A 22,458-nucleotide genomic window follows, 5' to 3' on the forward strand; every position below is an offset into this window, starting at 1 on the left:
ACCATCAAATTGAATTAAAAAAAAAAAAAAGCATGGAAGTTTCATTGTAAGCCTTTATAGGCAGATAAGGGTAGGGCATAGAACTCTTGCTGCATCTGTTGATTCACTGTTGCCCTCATCTCAAAATAATCTTTATGCCAACAGGGCATAATTTAGGGGTGGTATATTACGATCCCCTTCTCTAGGGTTGGGGAATATGGATTTGACTAATAGCTAAATGCTAATAGCATTTGACTAATAGCTATATGCAATTCTCTCAGCCTCTTCTGCCTTTGCTGGAAATGTATAGATTGTCTCTTCATCCTTAGATTGAGAGAGCATAAACATATTGAATGGATTTGATTTCCTACAAAACAATATTCTGGCCTTTTGATTAATTGACGAGGACCCTTTCTTTGTAGTATACCCAACTTTTCCTTCCAAACATTAGAATACGGATCACCTACAACTGAAGAGGCAGAGCTGTATAAATCTTTGCTGATGAACTAAAGAGGCCTTCACTTCAGTGTCTGATGAAGCAATTAATGCTGGAAGAGTAGCTTGGGGTATTACCAGGATGCGGCATATGGCGGTGGTTTGCTAAGTGATTTCCGTTTGGCTAACCATTTGATGGCAAGCCAGAGGCAATATTTGGAGAGAAGATAGAGTAGGGAAATGGGTTTTGAGTACATCTTATCCTCTAGGCACAGGGTGATAACACCGAGGTACCTTCTAAGAAAGTCAGTTAGCAACCCTTTCTCTTCCTACCAGTGAGACAGGACCATTATTTTTCATCTGAAAGAATTTCACTTTCCTTGCTGAAAGGATTAGGCTTTGACATCAAATTCTGGCTTTGACGTCATTTTTAAGACATCCCTTGAATCTAACCCTAGTTTTCTGGACAGGCAAAGCCTCGTGCTTAAATTCAAAATTCTCCAGGCCAAAGATGATGTCATGTAGTTTGAAAGGCTCCAGTTCCTGGAGTACTACCAGGAAAAGAAAGTCATCTTCCTTGAATTCAGTCCGCCCTCAAGGTGTCCTGAGAAAGAAGCTGTTTCTCAGAACAGCCCTGGCAACATTGCTTTCAGGCAAACTCTTCTCTTGACTTCATATTTCCTACACATTCTTAAGCCATTGCAAGAACTTAAGTCCAAAAAGATTTCTGATAGCTGTTTCCTCCCCAGGCTGCAAAAATTCCAGAATTATTTCATTCCTACAGCCTCAAAGATAGAGAAATCAAGGCTCCAAGAGCATGTCTTGAGTTAAAATAGTCATTTTCCACTTTTTTTTTAAGTGACAGGATATTTTCATCAAATAAAACTGTGGAAGGGACAGATTCCTCTTCCACTCACTGGTCCAGTCTTCTTGGCCAAGATGGGAAGTGTGGAGAGTTACTTTCAGGCGACCTTTAAAATGCTACCTGGGTTCTAAAGACAGTTTATTTTTTGTTGTTGTTATTTTTGTTTGTTGTTGTTGTTGTTGTTGTTGTGTTTGAGGCAGAGTCTCGCTCTGTCAGCGGGGCTGGAGTACAGTGCCATGATCTCGGCTCACTGCAGCCTCCGCCTCCCAGGTTCCAGTAATTCTCCTGCCTCAGTCTCCCGAGTAGCTGGGATTACAGGCATCCACCACCGTGACTGGCTAATTTTTGCATTTCTAGCAGAGGCAAAGTTTCACCATTTTGGCCAGGCTGGCCTCTAACTCCTCCTCAGATGATCTGCCCATCTTGGCCTCCCAAAGTTCTGGGATGACAAGTGTGAGCCACCGTGCCTGGCCTCCAAAGACAGTTTGAAAACCACTCTGTGTATGAGCAGTGAAAATTTTACGAACATGGTAGGCGTGGAGTGCTTTTCACAGAGTCCCTGGGATCTTACCTACACTAGGTAGGTAATGACTTTCCAATGTCTTCGAAGTGAGATGAAAGTTCGCATGCACCAGATTGGTTTATTTTACCTGGGCGTAGTCTGCTCCGTTTTTCATCTTGCGTCATGGTTAGTTGTATGAAGTTATGCTTCCCACTAAACTGTGAACACTTGAAAGCAGTAACGTGTCTTTGTTTTCATGGCCCCATCTTACACTGTACCCTCCATCCCTCCCTTCCACCTCCACACCTCTGCACAGACATAGTGCCTGAAAATCGCAGGCAGTAGTGGATGGTGATGTGAATATGTTATCTGCTTGAGGAACTTGAAGAGGAGGCACAGTCCAAGAGAAAAAAACCGTGTGGATGAATTTGGCTATTTTATTTAGGAAACAAAGAGCCAGAAGTTCTCTATTTCCTGAAAAAACAAATATGATAGAAGGTCAGGTTGAAATACGAAATAAGCAGGAGGCCTGAGGCTTAGTGAGAGAGTCGATCAAACTAGCCCTTGATTAGATCAGATTTTCCAGCTAAATGGGGCTGGGTACTAGACAGTAGGAGGCAGATGTTGGTTTTATTCCAGATGGAATTCTAAAGCTTCCCCACATCCAGAGAGGACATTGGACAACAGAATAAAAACTTTAAGCAAGTACATAATTAGGCACAACTAAAGCACAGTAATACTGAAGGCAGATTTACATGAAGCCAGGAGATGTTCCCATGCCCTGTTCTCTCTCCTTGTTGGGCTCTGAGACCTATCTTGGGTTTGAACAATGGGAGAATTTAGACATTTTTTCCTCTAGAGTCCATGGCCGGTGTCTGAATTGCAAGTATATCTACAGACCAAAAAAGCAGAGCTCTGTGCCCAGGAGACCTGTGTACTGAACAGTTGTGAAGAGCACATGTTACGATTTTCCCATGGAAAGTCAGTATCTCAAAATGACCCAAGTCATCTAGGCCATTCAGTGGCAGTACAGTAAACAGAGGAACCACTTCCTTTAAGGCCCAGACCTGTCTTCACTCCATGTGACCCTCACTGGTAAAAACTGTGTTTAAACACCAGAACGTACCAAGTGCTAGGGGGCTGACACAGACCCCTGGCCCACTGCACACAGCTTATTAGTGCCCAGCCGTGCTTGATGTTGGCTTCCTGTGGCCACAGTTTCAAACCTAGTATGAGGTAGATTATTTTTCTGTCTCGTGATAATGCATTATTTATTCCTAAAGTGGTCTTTTCTTTTCTCTGATAGGCAAGTGTGTCATAGGGCGTTCCCTGGTCTAGATGATAGGATGGGGAGAAAGGCATGGTCGGTTTCACGCCCTAAAATATCCCTGGCTCTCTTGTGCATCCGTTTTCAGAATGTGTATTCTTTTATTGATAATGTGTTCACTTGTTTATGGTGGGCATCTCCCACTCAAATGTCTTGCATGCTGGGTCTGCTTTTCATTGTTGCTTCCCAGCTGTAACATTTGCTAGCACAGTGCCTAACAAATGAGTGATGTCCAGTAAATTTTTGGTGAATTAATGGATGAGTGAGTGAATGGATTCTGTTATAATTGAGACTTATTTGTGACTCAGTGGTGAACTTAATATAGAACTTCTGTTCTAACTAGAGACACAAGTAGTTGGGGTGGACTTTACACTTTGAGAGTAAAACCTCAGAGCATTGTTAAGTTCAACCCACCACCTTAGATTGATGCTGTCCTCTTAGCTGGATTTCCCCATTGGGAAAGACTCAAAGCTGAAGATTGAGGACTCATAGCAGAAACTGTGATTCCCACAGTCACCTACCTCATCTGAAGGAAAAGGCTCCCGGAGCTCTACCTTACTAACTTGCTACAAGCATTCATCAGGTCATTTTGATTTAGAAGCTGCTTTATGCAGTGAAAAGAAGTCTGCTCTTGATACCAGAAGACAACTATATGGGTCTTAGTTTTGGCATTCTGCTGCTGTGTGTCATTGGGCAAGTGGGCAGCCTCTCTGAGTCTTTCTTCCTCTGTGAGCGAGATTCCTATAACCTGCTTTATAGGCTCTGGGAGGATTGTATGATGTCATGGATGTCAAAATCCTTTATAAAATATAAAATACAGTGTACACAAGAGACAAGGATGATCAGAGTGATGGTTTCTTAAGTGATTGCAGGGACACACGCAGAATATTTTCTAACCCTGTTGTGTCCTCCAGGGCCCGCAGGCCTCGTCTGAGTGAGGGGAACCTGGAGGTGTATTTCAAGGGGCTTTGGTATTCCAGGGTCATTGAGGAATCGTGTAGGCCCTTGGAGGTATCCTGTTTCTTCTCTCTTGATATGTGGGCCTCAAATAGATCAGCCTAAGAGTGTATCATTTAAAGGTTGGAGGCAGATTGTAACTATAAATATAAAATAATTATCAAAATACATATTATGAGTGTTTTTGAAAGGGCGTTGAAACCATTTCTTGTAATCTAAAACAAACTATAAATAGGGGGGATTTTATTTTCAGCTACACCTGCTAGTAGATGTAAGAGGTGGTTCTGTCTAGTGAGAGAACTACTGAAACCAGTTGGTTCAAGAATGCTTCATGGGAAATTGACTAATGTACAGCTGACATTGTCTTGAGGTCCTTCTTGGGCCTTTTGAGAAGGGCTTATGAAAATGAAGTGGTTCTTTTTATTTGAAATAGAAAAGGTATCATTTACCCTATAATATTTAACCACCCATCTCCTCCTCCTCAGATTACAATTACAGGGCCCTGGTTACAAGTTGAGGTTTTTAATTTTTTTTCTTTGATTGCTGGCTTTAGCCCTGGGGTGAACTTTGCTGGCAGCCCAGCCCTGTGGGTAGTTTTCAAAAGAAGCCTCCTGCTTGATGGTGTTAAATTCCACTGGCACCTTTGCCACGCCCTGTCCCCTAACATTCAAGTAAGAGTTTTCCTGTAACCCTGTTGAGAAATGTTCACGAGGACCTCAGAACCTGTTTGTCTTCCAGATTTCAAGGAAATACTAGACTTACTTGGATGTAGTAAATGACATGGTTTCCCCAAATTAATCATTTGCCAGATTTTGCATCTGTTATTTTGTAAAATCTTAATTTATGTACCAAAATAAAATTAAAGGAAAAAATAAAACAAGACCATAATGTGCAGCTCAGTATATTACAAGCTGTTCGTTTTTGTTCACTCAAATCAATAATGTACATAGCTAGCATTTTAACTGTGGAATATGTTAGTTTTCATACGATTTGATCAATATCCCATTTTCTTGACCTAAGTGAATAAAAATAAACAGCTTGCAACATATACAGTTTCAGATGTTGGTTTTGTTTTGGTGGTTAGAGAAGCTGGCATAAAAATATAGCCCGAGATGACTGTGAATTCCACAACCAATTTGATCATTTAATTTAATCTGTGTAGTAATTTTATTTATTTTTTAAATTGGCAACATATCACATGGTTCAAAAATCAGAAGATACAAAAACGTATTTGGTGAAAAGACTCTTTTTTACCTCTATACTGGATTTCCCATTTCCACATGCCTCAGGCAATCAGTGTTAATGTTGATTCATCTAAACTGGTGAACTAAGATATAGTTCAGCTAAAACCTGATTTTATTTTGATGCTTTATCAAATGACATAAAGGAACAGGGTAGCAGTATGAGACCCTGGCGAACCTACATGAATATCCAGGGAGGTGTCTTAAATGAAAGGCACTTAGGATGATGAAATAGACATCCAAAAGTAGAATTCCGTTTTTATTGTAAAGGAAAGTGCTGAAAGCGAGATCTCACTGTGAAACCATAAATCACCCCATATACTCTTTTGGACTTCTCTGTTTCTGGGTTTCCAGAACAGACTGTTCTCTTCTGACCGTTGCATATGTATTGAAGCCTGGCACTGTGAATCTCTTATGATGCAAGATTGAATTTCCCATTGCCATTTTTTCAGATAACAGCCCGCCGTCAATGGAAACATATTTATGATGAATTAGGCGGTAATCCTGGGAGCACCAGCGCTGCCACTTGTACCCGCAGACATTATGAAAGGTAAGAAACCATTTCTTGGAATTGCTTAGTTAAAAGTGTGTTAATTGAAAGGAGCTTCTGGTCAAGGTTAAGACAGAGGAAGAGTCTAAAAGACCTTTTGGGAAACTGAAAATTTCCCTCTGGCACTTTACTTTGCATACCGCCTTGTGATTTTTAGGGAACATGGCTTTCTCTGGTTACAGGGGCTAAAATTAGATGTTCTTTTAGTTTGGTGCTATCATGTGACCACCTGCCTGACAATGCCTTTTTTTCCACCCCCCCGCCGACAAGCATGGATCACTCAGTATGTTCTCTTTAGGCTGACTTAACATGAGAACCTTTAGCTTCTGGAAAATCTGCAATGTTACTGTGAGGTTGACATTGAAAAGTAAGCATTTCTCATAATATTAGCATTGAAAAGTAAGGATACGGTAAGAGAAATGACCCCAGAACAAGTCCGTTGTTTTATCTCATCTTGGTGTTTTTCTTCTGTGGCTATGCTTTAGACCCAGGAAATCCTCTTGCCAGGCTCGGTGTGGCTTGGTTTCTAAGTTTCAGCCTATTTCAGAAAGAGGATGATGATGCAGGCAAGAAGTAATGGAAAGTGAGCCTACTGCATTGCATCCACAGGAGTGGATTTCCCCTTCGCATTAGGACTGTTACTCATACCGTTAAAGACCAGTTAGCAGATTCATGCGTTACACCTCTGTGCTTCAAGCCCATACTTGATTTGTTTAGGTCATTACCAACTTTCTTATAACTGGCACTTCCCTTTGGGTCTTATATGTACATCCTCAGGTAATACCATTTAACTCATCAATTCTTAGCCTTTTTTTAAAAGTTCAATTGTACTTTTATCTGTATTCCATTTAACTCAGATTTAGTATGGCCATTCAACAAGAATGTTTCTGCAAGAATAAATTGAGTTGGGTTTAGTACACCATGAAAAATTGCCACAAAGTATTCCCAGGAGATCGCCTTACTTGGCAGGGTTGTAATTCAGAAGGATTTTTAAGAATTGATAGTAGATGTTCAAATTATTACTCTTTATAGCACTGTTTTTCAGTACAACACATCCATTTTTAAAATATGTTATTTCTCTCAGTATTTAATATAAAAACTCACCCATTCTCCCTCTATGTAAAAGGTACATCACTGATGTCCTAGTACAAAGTAGCACTGATTATCTCAGGTGAGTGTTCTGAAAATAATGTCTAAGGAACCACAGGCTACTTGTTTTTGACTTATGAGTCTAGGCTTAATTCAGAACATTTTTTTTGTTTTTGAGATGGAGTCTTGCTCTGTCACCAAGCTGGAGTGCAGTGGCTCTATCTTGGCTCACTGCAACCTCTGCCTCCTGGGTTCAAGCAATTCTCCTGCCTCAGTTTCCCAAGTAGCTGGGACTACAGGCGTGTGCCACCACATCCAGCTAATTTTTAGTAGAGACGGGGTTTTACCATGTGGGTGAGGATGGGCTCGATCTCTTGACCTCCCGCTTCAGCCTCCCAAAGTGCTGGGATTACAGGTGTGTGCCACTGCGCCTAGCCAGAACATTTTTATTAGAAACTCAGTCCCTGTTTTCAAATAGCTTCTGTGCTGAGAGTTGGACATCCCTTTTCTTTTAATGCAATTACCCTCAACACCTCAACCATCAAACTTAAAGGAACAGATAGCAATTAAAGCTTGAAAAAGGAGTTATCTCAGCTTCTGGCTTATCTAGTTAAAGAATGAAAACATCAATCAAATGCATTACAAAGTATCACATTAAAAAAAAGAGAGAGAAAGATAGGTTTGGCATGGAGAGAAGGATTGAACCCATAGTGGAGGGGGTGTGTGTGTGTGTGTGTGTGTGTGTGTGTGTGTGTGTGTAAATTACTTGAGGAGTTATGTGAATAAAAGTAGGATTCTTTTGAATATTGTATACTTTGATTATTTATTTCTTGCTAGAGTAGGAGATTCCTGAAAGCTTTCAGTCAATCACATTAGAAAATTTTAGTAGAGATACCACAAACCTTAGCAATTAAGAATTATTTGTTATTATTATTAATATTTGCAATTATTAAAGATGTCTTAAAAAGATTCTCTCTCTATTCTTCGGACCAGTTTGGATATTTCAGAAAGGTTTGATCTCTCTCTTGGTTAAATTTTTTGAAGAGTGAGGTCACTTTTCCAGATCCAGAATTTGTTTGCTCAGTGTATCAGTCAGGGTACAGTAAGGAAAGTGGAAACCATGCTGGGTATTCAGCAAAGAGACTTCACCAGAGGCAGTTGCTTAAACAGGCATTGGTGTGAGGCACTAAGTTACACGGGGGGATTAACTGTAGATTCTCTAGCATGAGAGACTAGAGAAGAGGTTGGTTGTCACTACTCAGAAGTTTGGAGAATGTGCTTCAAAGGGCTGGGGTTCCGGTCTCTGGTAAGAAGGAATCACCCAACCAGCAATGGTGCTTCAGGAACTCAGAGGAGGAGCACTGTGGAGCTGGGCTGAAACCTGAGGAGGTGGTGCTCTCTGGCTGGTGCCAGACCTCAGAGGACACACACTGAAGCTGTTGGGGGACTGCTGAAAGAAACTAGAGCTGCAGCCCACAGCTGCTGTTAAGGCATTGTTGAGTTGACACTGATACAAACAAGTGAAATAGAAAGGAGATTCCTTTTCTCTCCCTGCCGCCCAGGACTCCCTGTTTGCAGAACAGTAACAGGAAAATAGCTGACAAAAGGGATGTGTAATTTACAGAATTCCAGTCCTAGCATCAGCAAGCAGAGTACAGAAGATTGGGTTTGGAGTTGAGGGACATTAGTGCATCTGCCAAGTGGGATGGACTTGGCCACATGCAGAGCCCCGTTTTATGCGTGGCGACACCAAAAATCGCAATGTGGAGCCTGCAGCCACGTTGGAGCATAGCTGTCCCAGGGTGATCAGCAAGGTCGTTCACCTTTCCTTGGTATTTACTTTTGCCATCTAGACTCCTCTCGCATCCTTGTGATCAGATGCAATCGCTAACTACCAACATTTGGAGATCAGTGGTTTTATTTACAATAGTGCCTCTCTCACTCTTGAATCAATCATTATCTTAAAAGGAATCACCCATAATCCTGTGTGTTGTGGTGGGAAGAAAAGGCTAGGATTACTATTCTAGATGTCTTCTTTTTAACTGGTTCTACCAAAAAAGGGCAGAGGACATGCGCATCTGTCCAGGGACTTAGATCAAAGAAGAGTCTGAAGCTCTGGGCTGAAACTTCATGATTATGGTGGATTTCATTCATTCTTGCTAGTCACAGGTTGCATGAACAGATGAAACAGAGATGATTAGATTGGTGAAGGAACACTGTTTTCAAGAGAAGGGTCGAGTTGAGAACGGTCAGGACTTTGTGGGCAAATATCTAGTCTGGAAATGCCCTTGGAGATTTTTAAAGCCTTCCAAACCAAATCAGAATGATTAGGTTCTTCTGTTCTCTCATTGTTTTCACTCTGTTAAAGAGAATTGCTCCTTTTCCTATTTCCCTGTCACCAGCTTTGCTCTCCTAGAAGATGAAGAAGTGAGTGATCTACTATGCATTATCCACTGATTTATTTTTCATGCACTGTGGTTCATGTTTCCAGTAAACGTTTTCATTTTACAACAAGAAAAATGTAGCCAGTTCCTCAGCAAAATGTTACTTGTATATTAGTTGAGCACTTTTGGTTTATTAATGAGTGCAATAATGAAAGTGTGGGTTGTTGAAAAGAATCAATGGGTGTTTTTATTTAAGGCATAGCAGAAATGGTACAATGCTTGTGAATACATCATTGTCGCTGAAGGCCTGACTCGTACAAACTTGCCTCTGATTGGTTTAAATCAAATAGGTCCAAGCACTTCATAAAAATGTCTTTGTCAGCCCGGTTTTGCTTCCAAACCTATTCATCTCTGTCAGTTTTTAATATTAGTACCAGGCTCCTGGCCATAGTCCATTAGTACTGTACTTAATTGCTCGTGTTACAGATGATTACCAATATAAAAAGCATTAATGTTTTCCCATCGCAAGGCTGTTGCTATGTAGATGTCTCAAACTCAGCAAAGCTTAGGAAATGTGGTTATTCTGGATATTTCTTGCTCAGGATTTATAGATAAGGTTACTGTAGATTTTGATGCAAAGAAAAATACCCATCTCATTTGTTCTGAGTGGAACGTTTTCTTTCTTTTCTAACTCTTTACTTAAAAGTGCCCAGATCACTTTTATTTTTATCAGTAAAGGAACAAAAAGGAAAATGGCTACTTTTATGAAATTCTCTTAGCTAGATTTTCTAGAATAGTAATTCACTTTAAAGGCTTTGTTTTCACATGCAGATTTCTCTCTCTCTTTTTTTAATGTTTTTAAAGTACATGCAGGGGGAAAAAAAATCTTCACTCCGAATGCTAGATTACTGGTTTTAATTTTCCTGAATAAATTACATGGTCTGTTTCTGTGGAGCACATGAAGTTGTTATTAGGGATTTTAAAAGGGGCATTAAAGCAAAAGTACTTTATGATGTGCATTTTTGTGCATTTAGAATATCAAAATCATAAACAAATGTATTTGTTTGTGAGGGAAATTAGCAATTACTCTTCATCTTCTTGCATGCGTAATGCCTAATTTCAAATCCAACCTTTTGCTTTTACCGTAAGCATTCCTTGGACAAGACTATCGCCCTGCGTGGCTGAGGCAGCTTTCTTTGCAGGGACTTCAGGTGAGGTGTACCCAAGCCAGATTGGGCAGAAACTGAGTGATAGCTGGAGCTTCTGCCTTTTTTTTTCTGAAGGTGGAAGGCAGAGTGTGGAAGCCTTCATGTTTTGAATAAGATAAGCATGTGCTTTAAGGTAAGGACCAAAAATATATCAGGTTCTAAGGAACCCACCTATTCATACCATGGATAAAGGTCGGGGAAGGAAAGGTGAGTTACAGCTCTGTTCACATCAGGGACATGATTCCATGTATTCTTGCTCAGTTGGACACTCTGAGAGTTAATAAATACACAGTTCAGAAAGTCACAGGCAGCATCTCAGAACTGTTTATTTAAGAGGATCTCTAGCAACTCCCTAGACCAGTGCTACTCCAGTGAGATTTTCTATTGTCCGTGAACTGTCTGCTACTAGCCCATAACAAGCTAAACATAGCAACTGCCAATAAGCATTGATACACTTACACGGAAATTTGCCAGAATAACATTATGTCCGTTGAAGCTAATAAAAAACTGGGGCTTGTGTTTTGTATGCCTCCTTTTGAATTTCATTTTTCTAGTAATTCATTTTTATGGTTGCTTACAAAAGCATCCGTCAGTATCAGATGGGAAATTTAGAAAACTGGTCCTTCATCCAGGTCAGTGGGGAAGCTCTGCTCCTACATCATGGCCGCAAACTTAGATGTTTATGGAGGCAGATAGCACAGATGAGTGCAGGGGATGCAGCTGGAAAGTATGAAACTGGCACGCACAGCCTGGGCCAGAGAGCCCAAGAGGGCCAGTTGCTCTAGGTGGATGCTGTCTGTGTGTTTCCTGACTTTCTATGTTTTCAAGATATTTTTTAAAATGTGAAATGACCTAACTTATAAACGTTGGCTCCAATATTAATTGGTTTTCTTTTTGAGACAGAGTCTCCTTCTATCCCCCAGCTCACTGCAACCTCTCCCTCCCAGGTTCAAGCAATTCTCATGCCTCAGCCTCTCAAGTAGCTGGGATTATAGGCATCTTCCACCATACCTGGCTCATTTTTTGCATTTTTAGTAGAGATGAAGTTTCGCCATGTTGGCCAGGCTGGTCTTGAACTCCTGACCTCGGGTGATTCAACCACCTTGGCCTCCCAAAGTGCTGGGATTACAGGTGTGAGCCACTACACCCAGCCTAAAAAATATTTTATGTAAGCCACATCAAACATGCCCATGGGTAAAAGATGGCTTCCAGGTGGCCAGGTTCCACGAAGACTGAACTACGCTTGACACTAGGCTAGCCGGCCTCTGATTCAGTGCCCTGCCGTGGGAGGGCATGGAGGAAGCATCAGGGTTCAGGTTGCTCTTATTCTACACACTCTTCTGCATGCTGAGCAAAACACTCTCTGTGGCTTCCCATTGACCTTGCCTTGTCTTCGGAGGCTGACTCGTTGCATGTCCACTCCCTTTGCTCTGATCGGCTTCCAGGAGCTTGTCAAAGCTCCTCTTTCGCTTCAGGTCTTCCTGTTCCATTCAGCCAAGCCTCAGAGCACCAGTAATGGATCTTCACCAGCTCGACTTGCTCTCGTGCACACGCCTCCAGTTTGTGTCATTCAGAATTCCCAAAGCTACTCCAGACGTGGCATGTAGTGCTTCTCAGGATGCGGGCAGTGTCAGTCTGTCAAAATAGCCTAAGATTACATTTGAAATGGGCAAGAAGCGCTCTCTTCTTGGCCTGTTGATTTTTCTTGGGTAGGATTGATTTGCCATTTGATTAGCTGCCTTTTTCATTTACTGATGCCCTCAAGACCCAGTCGGTGTTTTTTGGACATCTGCCACATGTAGCGCACTCTTAGTGGTAATAAGAACATGTGAAGCAAAGAGCTGAGAATTGGCTGGCAAACAATGAGAGGGACCCTATAGCGGAGATTGCTAAAGGAATAGGACGCTGCTTCCTGTGAACCCAGGTTCAGCCTCAGAATCCTTCTCAGAGTGGCATCCCCAGGTAGCCACCATGACTCAGAACTGGAAGGTGCCGTGATTCTTGGTTTATCTAACCTATCTCAAGATTTGACTCAAAGGCCATACACACATGGAAGAGAGTTGTATCTGTGCCTATAGATGGCATGGTGGCTCATGCCTATAAACACAGCACTTTGGGAGGCTGAGGCAGGCAGATGACTTGAGACCCAGAAGTTCGAGATGTGGTAAAACCTTGTCTCTAGTAAACATGGCCAGACATGGTAAAACTCTGTTTCTACTAAAAAATATAACAATTAGCTGGGGGTGGTGGCACATGCCTGTAATCTCCGCTACTCAGGTGGCTGAGGCATGAGAATCACAAGATGAATCATGGGTTGGCTGAATATGAGGTGCAGAGGTTGCAGTGAACCAAGATCGTGCGACTGCACTCCAGCCTAGACTACAAAGCGAGACTTTGTCTACAAAAAAAAAAAAAAAAAAAAAAAAAAAGCCAGGCACAGTGGCTCACACCTATTATCTCAGCACTTTGGGAGGCCGAGGTAGGTGGATCACAAGGTCAAGAGATCAAGACCATGCTGACTAACATGGTGAAACCTTGCCTCTACTAAAAACAAAACAAAAAAAATTAGCCAGGCATGTGTGGTGGCAAGTGCCTGTAATCCCAGCTACTCGAGAGGCTGAGGCAGGAGAATCACTTGAACCCAGGAGACGGAGGTTGCAGTGAGCCCAGATTGCCCAGATTGTACCTTTGCACCACTGCACTCCAGCCTGGGCGACAGACTCCATGTAAAAAAAAAAAAACCTACATCTATAAAAACCTGTTATGTAATTCTAAAAAATAAATTCAACAGGGATCAAAGAAGGAAGAGAGAATTTTCAACTGAAATGAACAAAGTTCCCTCTGGAAAATGTGTATAGAAAGGTAGGGAATGAGATGGTAAAGGGGGCTATCAGAAAAGTGCTAAGGCTGAATTTCCAAGTCACATACCCCAAAGGCAGGTAGTTTCGTTTATCCTTTCAGTGTCTATGAACTATTACCCTAAGGTGTGGTGGGTAGACTCTGGCCATCCTTGCTCATGGTAAGGTTGCTCAGTCAACGGACTTGCATCTCCTTTGCCAACTGTCTTTCTCATGGCAGCCCTGGCTTGTGTCCCCTATTGGGCTTACTTCTGTAACACAGCCACCCAGCCGCTCTCATCTCCCTAAACCCATAGAAGGCATCCTGGCCCTTATCAACAACCAGCAGCCCAGGAAACTGTAAACAAGTTGCCCAGAGTTAGGCCGACTGAGGTTGCACAGCTTCCCTTCCATCCATACCCCACCAAGCTTGTTCTCACAGGGCTCTGAATCAGGTCAACGCAAATACTCTACACCCAGAGTAGCTTCTTCTTGTCATCTGTAAAGAATTTCTCTCCAAAGGACAGTCAGGTAATTTCATACACAAAAGCCTCATACTTTGTATCATTAGGCATGCCTAACATGCTCTGATAACTTTCCAGTGCCTGGATATTTCAAGAAACTTTTAAAAAGGAAAACAAAACTCTAGCCAGACCCTGGAGTAGAAAAACTGGTTTCTATTTAAAAAAAAATAAACAACAGCCTTTGGGGGGAGAAAAAAAATCTCTATTTAAAAATTCTTAAGTTTGCCTCTAAATGCAAGTTGTAATTAATAGAAGTTTACACTGTTGAGTGTAAAAACACCCTCAGGCACAAACTAATCAAGTGTGTATGTCATGCTGTAAACTACAGCGAGTTCTTTGTTTGACCCCTCCCCCAAAAGCTTGCCAAACAGTAGGTTTTCTTTGTCGAGCTCCTTTATTGTCTCATTTTTGTTTTCATCCTGCTTCCCTCCCTGCACCCCGTCCCACCCTTTGAACCTAACTATAGTATTTAAAAAATCTTGCAGGTCCCATGTTTTATTGATAGTTTACATCAAGCATGAATTTAAATTTGGGAACAGATTAGGTGTCCTAGCCCTTTTCTTTTTGATAAATAACAAAAGGTTTCTACTTATGATTTTCTGTCCTCGGGGCTTTATCATTAAGATTAAATAACTGTACTCTCAAGCATGCCACTGCACAGACATCTTTTCAATTACGTGAGTAACAGATGCCTTCACAAAGGAGCTATTGAAAATTCAGAAAACATGTTTCCAAAAAAGAAAAGGGGAAAAAAAAAGTATCATATGACAGAAGAATATAATTGTTTACCATTAAAGCATATTCTTAACTCTTCCACTGAAAACCTCTTGGAACATTTTGTTTTTGTACAAGTTATTACAAAGTTTGACCAAAATAATAAATGTTGTGGGAGATTTCTTGAACATTTCAGAAGCTTTGGAACCAGTAGGATCTAACATGCATGGGGCTTAAATGCAATCGTTATTTGCCTGTTTTTACATTTTGACACTGCCTTCCATCATTTATGGGTGCACATCACTTTGAAAACAATATTGTGTTGGCTGGGCACAGTGACCTACACCTGTAATCCCAGCACTTTGGGAGGCCGAGGTGGGTGGATTGCTTGTGCCAGGAATTCGAGACCTGCCTGAGCAACTCCATCACTACTAAAAACAGCAAAAATTAGCCAGGTGTGGTGGCGCACACCTGTAGTCCCATCTATTCAGGAGGTTGAGGTGAGAGGATCATCTGAGTCTAGGAAGTCAAGGCTTCAATAAGCTGTGATTGCACGAGACCTTGTCTCAAAACAAAACAGTATTGTGTTTATTATTCTTGAAATAATGTTCATCTGCCCTTCAAATGGATCCATACAACTCAACTCTGCAATCATTGGGTTTTTTTTTCACTGAGAAGAGTAATTGCTGCAGTAGTTGCTGGCTGGCATTGTAGAGGGCTAGGGGCCATGCATGGCCTGTGTTCACTGTTACAAGGATGCATTTTAATCCCTGGGGACATAATATCAGCCTTCCTTAAGTCATTTCCACCTTTCTTCAATGTGGTTGTCATTTGAAAGGCATGAGAATAGCATCAGTCTAGACGCTCTGAAATGTGGAATGGAGTTACCATAGAAAGCCCCCAAGGAGCTTTATTAGGGAGACCATGGGAAGCTTGGGCCTGGTAAGATTAAGTCCTAGAGGCTAGAATTCATGGAGGATATGATTCTCAAATTTCTCTTACCATCCAATATTAAGTTGGGTATGATCCAACTAGTATCACTGCCTTTTGAAGAGCTATGACTTGGTTATTGTAGCATATTGTTAGAGCAGTGTGCCCAGTGCCCAACTCATAGGGCTTCTTCTGACATAGGAGGTTGATTCTTTGTAGAATGGCCACGTACGTGTTTTATAGGTCTGTTGCCGCTGAGAAAAGGAGAACGCTCACCCCAGTTTCTCAGGTAACTCCTTAGGAGCTAGGAATTCACTTCACCCAGGCAGGAGGGGTCATTTCAGTATCTCTTCTGTGTAGGTACGTCTCCGTGTTGATATGCCTGTGTATGAAATGCACAGCTACCTTGTTGAGAGGAAGAGAGCTGGATTAACAGAGGCAGGTGGTTCTGTGGTTGAACTCAAATTCTGACACTAAATAGCTGTGTGCCATTGACTAGTCACTTAATCATTTAGCTCTGAACCTCAGTTTTGTCATCCATAAAGTGAGGATAAAATAACGTATCTGTAGGTACTTCTTTTTGTAATGGTTGAAGTTAAAGCATGCAGAGTGCCTGGTATTAATGGACCATAATGCATGATGGTTAATATGGTAATGCCTCATCAGTACATATGAATGACCTGAAGTTTCTCTACCTTCCCTCCTTGCTTCTAACACAGTCCCCTGAAATCCATGTAACTCCAGTTCAGGAAAGCTGTCATCCTTGAGCTAACTCTCTTACACTGACACACCTTTATGGGAGCCAGGCCACCACCTGGTTGTGTCCAGTACCATGTACTTTTCTTTCTTCTCTTCATTTAGGGTCACACACACTCTGGGACCATGGAGGGGGAGGTATCAGAATTATCAGTGGGCCTAGGAAACACCTCTCCCACCACTTCTAGGGGCAAATGGAGAGAGCATTGAAGCTTTCAAAAAGTTTTCTTGTCCATTTGCTGCCCACTGAGTAGGTAATGAAGCCCCTGTGAGCAGATTATTTTCCCAGGAAAGAGACCTTTTGTGGTGACAAATGGTTATATTTCATCATTGTTAATAGCGGACTCCATGCCTTTTGGTGGCCTTAGCATAGAATACAGATGATGCCAGTTATACCTACTTCATTTATAAAATATGTAGGGCAGTTTGCCCTTGGTAGCTCTTGGGCAAGCTGAGTCTTTGCACATTTGTGTACTTGGCTGTTAGTTTGGTTTCCTACCCCCAGAAATTCTTCTTCCACTTTTATTGTCATGGTCTAGCACCTGAGAGGTGAACAGTATGTGAGATTAGAAAAACTTTCTATGTTTATTGGAACCATAACAACCATGTGTACCTCATCTTCAGAAAGGAAAAATATACCTTCTGTTGGCTCCATATTTGGTGATTTCTTCCCATACTTCACAGTGAAGTTATATTTTCACTTTCTGGCTGCGAAAGGAAATGTCTGGCCAAGCTGTAGAAATTTATCAAGCCTGGAATCAACTCAGAGGTGTAATGACTCCATTTGGGGTAAGATCAGGTCTGAAGTCCCAGTTGAACCAATATGTCATTTCATTGTTACTACAAAAAAGGTTAATAGTATTAGAATAGTAGTGGCTTGTGGTTTTGTTGTTGTTGTTTTGTTTGTTTGTTTGTTTGAGACAGAGTCTCACTCTGTCACCCAGGCTGGAGTGCTGTGGCACAATCTCAGCTTACTTCAACCTCTGCCACTGGGGTTCAAGTGATTTTCCTGCCTCAGCCTCCTGAGTGGCTGGGATTATAGGCATGCACCACCACACCTGGCTAATTATTGTATTTTTAGTAGAAATGAGCTGGTCTCAAACTCCTGACCCCAAGTGATCCTCCTTCCTTGGCCTGCCTAAGTGCTGGGATTATAGGTGTGAGCCACTGTACTGGGCCAGTACAGCATCTTTGAACTGACATGCACCAACATTATTTCCTTCTGCCCCTAAAATATTCTGCTCCAAGGACACCAGCAAACGTTCAAGTCTGGAATTTCTCACTGATTTGATACCATAAAAGGGCTGGTGTAATAACTGGGGTGACTTTGGGATTCAAATACAACCCTAAAGGTTTGCCCCTTCTTGCCCCAACTCTCTGGATTGAATCAATTCCCGACATTATTATAATATCATTTTTCAAGCTCTGTAAATAGATGGATTCTCATTTTTCCTATGAAGCACTGTTTGCTAAATATTTTGGCCCAAAAGTTCAGTCATTCCATGCAAGCATTAATCAATACAGGAGACATTAGTGGTTACTTGTTCAGATGAGGTTTGACATTATTTTTCCTCTGCTCTGAGGCAGGGAGGGGAATGTTATATAATAAAGATGAAGGGTCTTTTCTTCTTTTGTACAAAATGCAAATGATGAGGACATGTGTGATACACACTTCTCTAATGCAGGCTGCTGCTTTTTGTTGAGAAAGAGAGGCAAGGCCCTGGAGGATTTTAGACTTTGTAAATATAAAATTATCTGCCTTAGTGTTTAAAAAAATAATAAAAGGGAGAAAGAGTTGGCAGGTTGCCAGATTACTTACATTACAGTAATAGATTTGCTGACCCCTGACTTCTGCTGTAGAGAAATGTATTGAATTTTTCATAATATCAGATGAGGCAGATCTAAAAACCTAGTATACTGAGCACCATTATTTAACTTGAGATTTAGCAAAGCCGAAATCTTTTCAAACCAGCAATTTCATGTATGATGATAATTTAGTGGCTCAGATGCTAATAAATCAAGGTTATAATGCCATTGATTTGTTAATTTTAACTTGGGCTGATTTTAAGTTGTCTTTATTTTTTTCCTTAAGAAAAGAAGAATGAGGAGGAAAAAAAAATCTTGCTTTTCACAGTGACTGAATTTAATAAGAATCTCTGTGATAGCAAAAGGCCCCCCTACTGTTTCTGCTTTGGGGTGGAAAATGTTATTCTTGTATTATTCCTAGGGAAAAATAAAATCTCATGCTGCTACAAATCTTATGCCTATGGAAAGATGTTATTTTTTAATACATAATGGCTTACCTATTTCAGATCCATTAATGGCATCATAAATAAGCATTTTGCTAATCTGAAATGTGAAATCTGGATAGTAATAAAGGCCCATTTATCTGTCCAGCTTTCAATCCCCAGACTAGATGTAGATCAGGAGGGGGAAAATCGCTCTGAATTTTCTAATGAACATTTTGCTTCTCTTCCCCATTACTCCCACCCACCCAAACCCCAGCCCCCATTCTTAGAGTTGCAGTCCATTGAAAATACTTCTTCTGTGTAATAAATTCTTGGGGTTGGAGTGAATGTTTGCTTTTATCTGTACAGTTTAGAAACTGATTAAATCTTTGCTCTGCTACAAATATTTGAGAAATAATCATCTTCGAAGCACAGGCATGGTGCATTTTACTAAATTCTTTATATAATACAAACCTATTCAGCTTTCTACATTGAGCAATGTTGACCTAATCTAAGGCTAACCTGTTTTTAATGGTACCACATGTACATTGAATGTTTAAATGTTCAGGAACCTATAATAGCTTTCGTCCTTTTGTACTGTAAAAAATTCTAATAATCAAATGGTAAGATCATATCCTGTGGGGTAATTGTATTGTACCATGACAGGATAACTGAAAAAACAATCAGTGAAAATTGCACTAAACAGAAATCACTATATGAAGTAGCGATTGTGTGCCGTGTGAGACTGTGCCCTGTTCTTCAAAGCTTAGCTGGTCATATTTCTACTTGCTTCCTTTTAGCTTCTGCCTTGTTTTATTTTAGGAGCCTTTTTTCCCCGAGCCACTATAATTATCTTTCAATGATTTAGACAGGGAAAAAAAACAGTTGACCTTTACACACACACACACACACACACACACACACACACACACACACAGTTTCACACTCACATACTCTCATATACTCTCTGGAAGCCTTAAACAAGCAGGGCTTGTGTTTGGATTCAGTTTTACCTTAGTCATGCCTCTTTCCAGATACAAGAAACATTTAATTCCAGATTTCCTGCTTCTGGCTTTAGGCCTTTGACCAGCAAAGTGAAATGTATTTTTTACTGCTGTCAGCTAGCCAGCTGCTGAGTTGGGTGAAGGAGAGGAAAAAAAAAAAAAAAAAGAAAGAAAGAAAGGAAAAAATGAAAAAAAAAAAAAAAAAAAAAGGGGGAACTGAAATGAAAATGGTGCCCTGCTTTGTGAACCTGCAAAATTAGAAAAGGAAATTAAAGTCTCCTTAGCACACATCTAGAGAGCCAGGTTGGCCCAAGGCTCTTGGAACCCAGAGCGAGGGGTCCTGGGGGTCCCTGGGGTATCTCTCCCACCCAATTCTCTGCTTTCCCTCCTTCCCCTCCCCACACTCAGAGGTAATGCTGTCATTCTTCTCAGTAAAGAGGGTCCCCCATGGTGTCACCATCTCCCTCAGAAAATGAAGTTGGGGGAAGGGTGATACCAGTAATTGCAATCATTGGAATACCCAGACTTCATTGCTCTTTGAGTTCCCATGGCAACAAAACAAAAGTAAAACAAACCTATCTGTCCCAACAATAAAATATGTTTTCATTAAAGTCAATTTAAAATATCTTTCCCGTTTAAAATATTCAATACATTTTGCTCCCGGACAAAATTCCCCAATCTGCCAATATTGAAGAGGATAAAATCCCTGGCAGAACCAGGCAGAAAAAAGGAATTGGGGGGAACGCTGGGGACTTTACAGATGAGACAGAATAAATTCAAGTATGAACAGGATTGCTTTTTTCTCTCTTTTTCTGCTTAGTTATGCTTTTTATTATATAAACATTAACTGTAATATTACAGTGGGAAGCAGGTATTTGGCAGCCATATATTATTTTAGTAAGTCTACATAGGGAGGGCAGTTTCCAGTTTTAGCAGCTGTAACATGTTTAAACTCAGTTTGTAATGGGATCTGAAGATAACTATTCCCCATGGGCTGTGTTGATCTTCATGGCTGGCCAACTGCCAGATGTGGGGCTCCAAAGTATTATTCACGCCTCCTTGTTCATACCTTGTCCAAGCATGCTCAGTAAATGAATTTTGTTTCTAATATGCTATAAATTGGGATCTGATTTTCCCATAATTTTATTGGTATTTTATTAAAGAGCAAAATATTAGGATCACAAATGTCCCCACATCTGTACTCTCAAACCTGAATAGTAGTGTATGGGTAAGCAGTTGAGATCCAAATACCATGCACAGAAACACCTTTTAGGAGAGCAAACCAATATCCAGACCGAGCAAGTTTTTGCCTGGGAATCTTAGTTTAAAAATAATGAGGATCCCCAATATTTGAACAGATTTATGATGTTTATTAGCCAAGTACATTTTCTCCATTGAGTCAACTTGTCTTATTTAAAACAAATTATGTTTGCTGTATTAAAGTTCATATTTTTAAGGCTGAGTCTTATATTAATCCCACAGTGAGTCATTAATCATACCAAATGCATTAGAAAAACTTTAATCACTGAAGTTGAAACTGAGATTGTAATGCAATCCATCCCTTTTAATTACATCAGCTATTTTTCCCTTTCAGATAAAGAGCTATGTTGCAAAGGGAAAACAGATTAAAACTAGAGCTGTTTGATGTTTCTCTTTTTAGAGCAATTTTATGTACTTTGTTTAAAAAAGTTATATAATTAAAATGCTTGAAATTTTCAGCCCTCTGGTTTTTGTGGCTTGCATAGTCTGTCTGCCTTCCTTCTCACTGGGGCTTAACTTTGCACCCTAAAACAGAGCTCTCAATGGAGTCCCCTTCCCCACTCAGAGCTGTGGGGTAAGAGAGTTGTCTCTTGGCCACACTGTGCCTGCCTCTCATTGACCTTTTTGTCTTAGATGTTTCATCTGTATTTCGACATGAATGAAAATAAAATATTTTCAGATGGGCAGAACTATTTTCAGATGGGCAGAACTAGGTTCAAATCTCACCTCTAACAAATGGTATGACTCTGAGGCAAATTGTTTAACCTTTTTAGGCCTCAATTTTCTCATATGTTAAAAAGAGAATAATATGTTGTGGAGTTTACAAGAAATAATCTCTAAATGTACCTGGCACATGCTAGTACCTGCTAGAGTATAAGCTTCATGAGCTCAGAGGCTTTGAGTGTTTGGTTCACGGCTGTGTCTCAATACCTAGAACACTGCCTGTAGTATGTGCTCAATAAATAGTTGTTGATGGACTGGTAAAGCAGCTAGCATCATTGTTGTGATTTTGTTGACACTTAGCCAGGTTCCATGGGGAGTGATGAAGATATTATTAATGCTGGAAGTTTCCATTGGTATCTTGGTATATAGACCCACAAAACTAAAAAGAGGTCTTGCCGAGAAGTATTCAGTTACCAGGTACTGATTTTGACCAACGAAACAGGGCACTGAAGTGTGGAGTAGGTTTATAGAAGTACAGCAGTGTCATTGGAGATGAAGTCATTTAATAAGTTGCTGATATTGATAAAAGAAAGTAAACCCCCGAAGCATTGATGCTACTGGAATTACTCAACTGTCCGATCATCTCTTCTGTTATCCTTTTAGATTAATCCTACCATATGAAAGGTTTATTAAAGGAGAAGAAGATAAGCCCCTGCCTCCAATCAAACCTCGGAAACAGGAGAACAGTTCACAGGAAAATGAGAACAAAACAAAAGCATCTGGAACCAAACGCATCAAACATGAAATACCTAAAAGCAAGAAAGAAAAAGAAAATGCCCCAAAGCCCCAGGATACAGTAGAGGTGAGTTGCTTTGCTCCACATAAATACCTCTGGAGGACATGTCCTGCCTCGAGGTCCTTCTGGAGCCCTGAGCTGTGTCCCTGCACAGTTAGATGTCTTGATAAAGAAACCAAGACATCTAAGCTTCATAGCTTCCCACATAG

General features: G+C 40.8%; 1 protein-coding gene and 1 long non-coding RNA gene across 6 annotated transcripts in view; one reads left to right on the plus strand and one right to left on the minus strand.

Moving 5' to 3' along the window:
* Positions 1-22,458, plus strand: part of ARID5B (AT-rich interaction domain 5B) — a 196,643-nt gene that overhangs the window by 163,855 nt on the left and 10,330 nt on the right. For all 4 annotated transcript variants that reach the window (XM_003928693.4, XM_074382283.1, XM_074382282.1 and 1 more), the window contains 2 exons: positions 5,759-5,856; positions 22,117-22,315. In XM_003928693.4, coding sequence (XP_003928742.3) covers positions 5,759-5,856; positions 22,117-22,315 — 297 coding nt within the window. The remainder of the gene's footprint in view (positions 1-5,758; positions 5,857-22,116; positions 22,316-22,458) is intronic.
* Positions 5,850-22,458, minus strand: part of LOC141580575 (uncharacterized) — a 33,671-nt gene continuing 17,062 nt past the window's right edge. For both annotated transcript variants that reach the window (XR_012512822.1, XR_012512823.1), the window contains exon 3: positions 5,850-17,138. This is a non-coding gene — a long non-coding RNA (uncharacterized LOC141580575). The remainder of the gene's footprint in view (positions 17,139-22,458) is intronic.

The sequence above is a fragment of the Saimiri boliviensis genome, chromosome 12, assembly GCF_048565385.1.
Source record: "Saimiri boliviensis isolate mSaiBol1 chromosome 12, mSaiBol1.pri, whole genome shotgun sequence".
NCBI lineage: Eukaryota > Metazoa > Chordata > Mammalia > Primates > Cebidae > Saimiri > Saimiri boliviensis.